General features: G+C 37.2%; 1 protein-coding gene across 6 annotated transcripts in view; it reads left to right on the top strand.

Moving 5' to 3' along the window:
• LOC116845570 (cysteine-rich secretory protein 2-like) overlaps positions 1–5,029 on the top strand; it is a 131,480-nt gene that overhangs the window by 97,100 nt on the left and 29,351 nt on the right. For all 6 annotated transcript variants that reach the window (XM_032818367.1, XM_032818369.1, XM_032818372.1 and 3 more), the window contains exon 3: positions 3,667–3,803. In XM_032818367.1, the coding sequence (XP_032674258.1) occupies positions 3,667–3,803 (137 nt within the window). The remainder of the gene's footprint in view (positions 1–3,666; positions 3,804–5,029) is intronic.

Below are 5,029 nucleotides of genomic sequence, written 5' to 3' on the forward strand. Positions count from 1 at the left end.
CAAAACGGCGCATATTTGATCGAAATCGGATAATCCTAACTATGTTAATTTCATCGTCGAAATAAAGCGAAAAAACGCTCAGAACTTTTTACTTCATCTAATATATATATATATATATATATATATATATATATATATATATATATATATATAATTTTACGACTCACTATCGTGACATATATAACATAATAAATCATTGTATATGTTTTCACGCTCTTGCGTAAGTCACATCATAGTTACGAGACTGATTTGCATGTGACAACTAATCTCATTTAATTTGGCCCGTACTGTCATTTGTAATAAGAGAGATTATATTTATAAATTGTGTGTTGCAGTAACTGTTAACGAAATGCACACGAAAAATTATTCAAATCAATAATATTTCTCATACCTAAAGAGAGATTATAATTAGAAATTCTAAAACCGATGGATCAATAAAAATAAAGATAAAAAATTTACTCACCGCGTATCCAATATTGAAAAAGTGCTCATAATACCACATGCAATGTTTCTGTCACTTCGTACATCCAATTAACATGATACAAGCAACTTATACTTACTACAGAAAAGAATATACTTCTTGTTATATGTAAAATATATAAACTTTGTGACGATTAATCTGTGTGACTTCTAAACCTCGTTTCTCCTAAAAGCCAAACGGATGCGAATATTTTAAATTATAGGAGAATAATAATATTTAACAGTGTAAACGCACGCGTTATAATATTATTATATTATAATCTATATTATAATATTATTATATTATTATTATTATATTATATCACATTCTGACTTCTGGCTGAGGTAATATTTTTCGTTACATTAAACATGCATAGAAAATACATAATTAAATAATTAGAACGGGGAAGTGAGGAGTTAATTAATATTAATATTAATTAATGCGCTGCAATTTCGAAAAAATATTCAGCGCGCGCGCGTTAATATTCTGTCAGACATTATTATTCTCCCATAATTGAAAGTATTTATACAAGCATTCGCAGTTTGGCTCTCACCTGCCTCACCTGTTCTTCATTCTGTCCGTATACTGCGGGAGTCTCTTTTTACACAGTATGAATCATGATGTTACAGCGAAAATGTCGGGGCATATAATGCAAACGACGTTGCCGTCACGCTACGTTCATAATACCGCGATTCGTTGTATCTTCAAATCACATCCGTTCCCCGATTTCTGCTCTCGCTGCGTTCTTACGCACTCCTTGTGTCATGTCTAAGAAATGGAAGTTCGTGAAGTTTCACGGCAGGTCTTCGTACTTGGCTGGTTCGAGATGCGTTACATTATACGGGTCAGAGAGCCCATCGTGTAGACGCGCGTTCGGAAAGGTATCCGATCGGAACGCTCTCGTTTTTCAGCCGTTATCCCATCATGGACACTCGGATTCTCGAAACGATCGGAAAAGCTTCCGGCGCGTCGCGAGCTGGCGGAAAATCGATTCCGATCGGCAAACGTCGGGGCTACGGGAGGCCCCGCGTCGCGATTGCAAGAGACGCGCTTGTTTCGCCGCGCGTGCTTGCATCACGGACACAACAGGCTGATTTTCCGTAGGAAATCCACGTAATTTCCCCCTCCTCCCCTCCCCATCCTTTTAAAAAAAAAGAAAATACGTAGCGCTCGGGGACAGGACGATCGGAAACTCGCGTTTCCGGAATCAGAATTACAACAGCTTTCCCGACGGTCATAACGATGCGTGAATAGCGAATTAAAGGAAGGATGATCTTGTTTCCATTGCCTCAAGCTATAAATACGGATGACTCTTGAATAGTACGTACAATTGGTTTATATGTCACACGCCTGATTAGTTTTGTATTATTCGAATAAATATTATTTGTTTCGCAAGTGTGTCATAAGTTTATACATTCGCAATTTCAGTTTCATCATAAGCTTACCAAAATTATTCAAAATACATTATGAATCCTAGTAAGTTTAGCATCCCAATGAAAAATATCAAATTGAGACAAAAATTTAATTTGCTTACTACAGATAGAGTCGAACTCCAATTTCTTCTTCGACTTCTTCTTCGAGTTTTATAACAAAGAGAAATTCTTGCAAAGAGAATAATTTTTTCTTTTAAGTACACGATAATAAGCTTCTCTCAAGTTTATAATGAGTATATTTCAAAACTATTATCAAGAAAATATTTCTTACTGCAGATAACCATTGCGCAAAAGAAGTAATCGCTTTTCATAGTAACATGATATTTTTTTTGTTTGTACACACAGAAAAATGCAAACTGCATATTTGTTTTAAGTGTATGCCATAAGTTTATATATTCACAAATCTATCACAATTTTATCATAAGGATTAAATTTACACTGAGACAAAAATATTCGAAAATTTATTTGTGGGATATAAAGTGTATATAAAGTGTACACAGAAATAAATTTTATAACCTATAAATAAATTTTCTAGGTTTTTTCTCAGTATTTAAAGTACATTCTGAATCCTACGCTGAGAAGAAAATATTTTAAAATTTTTATTTGTGGGATATAAAATTTATTGCTGTGAATGAGCATTAGCATTGAGTGTTTAGTATTTCAGTGAAGAATATTAAATTAAAACAAAAATTCAATTAAATGGTTACTACATAAAGTCAAACAAATGTTTCAAATGTTTCAAATGTTTCTTCGACAACATTTTATATTCTATAATTTCATACAGTTTCATTATAATTTCATTAAAATTCATAATATTCTTGCGAAGAGAATAGATTTTACTTTTAAATACATGATAATGAGCTTCTCTTTAATTCGTGATGAGTTTTAAGACTATTATCAAAAAAATATCTTTCATTGTAGGGAACCATTGCTTAAAAATAGTGAAATAAACTGAATAATTGTTTTTCTTAGCAGTACAATGGTATTTTTCTGCGCGTGTGTGTGTGTGTGTGTATGTATAGAATTCGTGCAATTTTTTATTTCTTTATTCGCATCGTTCTTTACTGAGTGACCGTGTTATCTGATCTTCGTGCAATTCAGAAATGCTATTCCGTGCTATTCAAAGGTTGTAGCGTAGTGTCGTCCGTGCTATTTGAAACTTTGTACAATTCAAGTACCGTGTTATTCGAGAAGGATACGAAGACAACGAGTTCTTTCTTCCAGACACTCGCAGAGAGAGAGAGAGAGAGAGAGAGAGAGAGAGAGAGTCGATAAGCTGCTTATTACTTAGCAGTCGGTAATCCCTTACCTTAATAATAACGAATATTTATTGGACCAGTCTCTGTCGTAAATAGTATTTTAGCGGGAAACAAAATTTTCGATAAAAAGAGAGTTACGAAAGCTACGAGTCGACGACTTGATTCGATATATTAAGGGAACGTTCGTCGAGAGACACCAACTCGATCGCTTCAACGAGTCTCAATACCGTCTGGGAGGGCTCGTCACGAGGAGTCACGGAACTTCCGCAACTCCATTCTACCTTGTGTATTCCTTTTGCCTTGTCCCTATACATTACACTGTATCTCGATTTAAAAAGCTCGCCGGCGAGCGAAATGTAATCGCTCGATCCCCGCGTTCCGGTCAAGGGTTTCCCTTTGTCCGTCATGGGGAGAATAGGCGGCAGTCGGAAATGGAATCGTCGAGCCCCGAGGCGGGCTCTCATCGGCGACAGATGTCGGTTATTGAAAGGAGGTCTTCCCTTTTTGTTTCCAGCGCCACGATTGTACGGCGACCGAGTCCCCGTCAGATTAATAAGGACCACCAGCAGTAAAGTGCGGCAGAAGATCGTCGAGACCCACAATTATTTTCGCACGCAGGTCAAGCCAGCCGCCGCCAACATGCTCGTCATGGTGAGAACTTCATTCTTATTCTCTCCTTGTCCGCGACAAGGAAGGGTCGCGGCGTCTCGGGGATGCGCACTGCGGGAGTTTATTGCGCGAGCTTTGGCGCCTTCGAGACATCAGACGGCTCTCTATTAAATTTTCGCGGGAAGAAACTAACTCTAAATCCGCCGGAGACTGCGACGAGAACCGAAATATCGTGACGACGAGACTTCGCGCGCGAAATTCCGCGTGGAGACGGGCGGATGCCAAATTCGTCAGACGGCGTCATTAGAATTTGATGCGGCTGCGACGATACCGGGGCGACGAGTTCGTATCAAATTCTCGGGGGCAAACAGCAATTCCAAATTCGGCCGGGGCTGTCGTTAGAATTTGATGCGCCAGAGCGTCGAGTCATCCCTATACACGCCGGGGATCCGCAGAAAATTGTTCTCGGAATACTTAATCATACAACGGCGACACATCGGGCTCATAAATCACGCAGCCTGACATTGGACTCGCTTTAATAGCGCTGGATTTTTTCAGATAACAAGATTATCGCGCACTGCTTTACTTCTGCTTGATTTCTTACGTGTTAATACACAGGCTGTTTGACAATAGGTGGCTGCAAACACTCGTGTGCGGGTAAATTAGGTCAAACTGAGCAACAAGGTCCTCTATCATCTTTCACATAACTACGTCGATTTTCGAGTTATTAATTAAAGAAGATGGCGAGTAATCTCGCACGACTGTTAACTAATCTTCTTTAATAACTCAAAAATCTACGGAGTTATTTGCAAAATAGTAGAAGAATTTGTTGTTTAATTCATGTGACTATAGAGACTTATACAGAACAGATTGCGCATTCTTATGGCTGATGATAAAATTGAAGAACAAAGATATGCTAAATCTGTAAATAAAAAATGCTTTTTCTGTCAAAGTACTTTAGGAGAAACAAGAGAGAGAGAGAGAGAGAAATAGTGAAAGAATGAGAAGACGCATTGATCATGTGATCACGTGTCTTCCTTCATTTTCCCTAAAAACTAGACTATTAGACGAGGAAAGCATCTTTCTCTCCATCGCCCTCTCTTACCAATGTTGAAATCATTCTTCTCCTAAAGCAATGCGCAATTTATTCTACATGTCTGTGTATTTGACCTAATATAAAAGCACACAACAAGAATTATATATATATATATATATATATATATATATATATATATATATATATATATATAAAAAAATATATATATATA

This window comes from Odontomachus brunneus, unplaced genomic scaffold (assembly GCF_010583005.1).
Source record: "Odontomachus brunneus isolate Ranch 3 - 2012 unplaced genomic scaffold, Obru_v1 Obru_scaffold_053, whole genome shotgun sequence".
In the NCBI taxonomy this organism is placed as follows: domain Eukaryota; kingdom Metazoa; phylum Arthropoda; class Insecta; order Hymenoptera; family Formicidae; genus Odontomachus; species Odontomachus brunneus.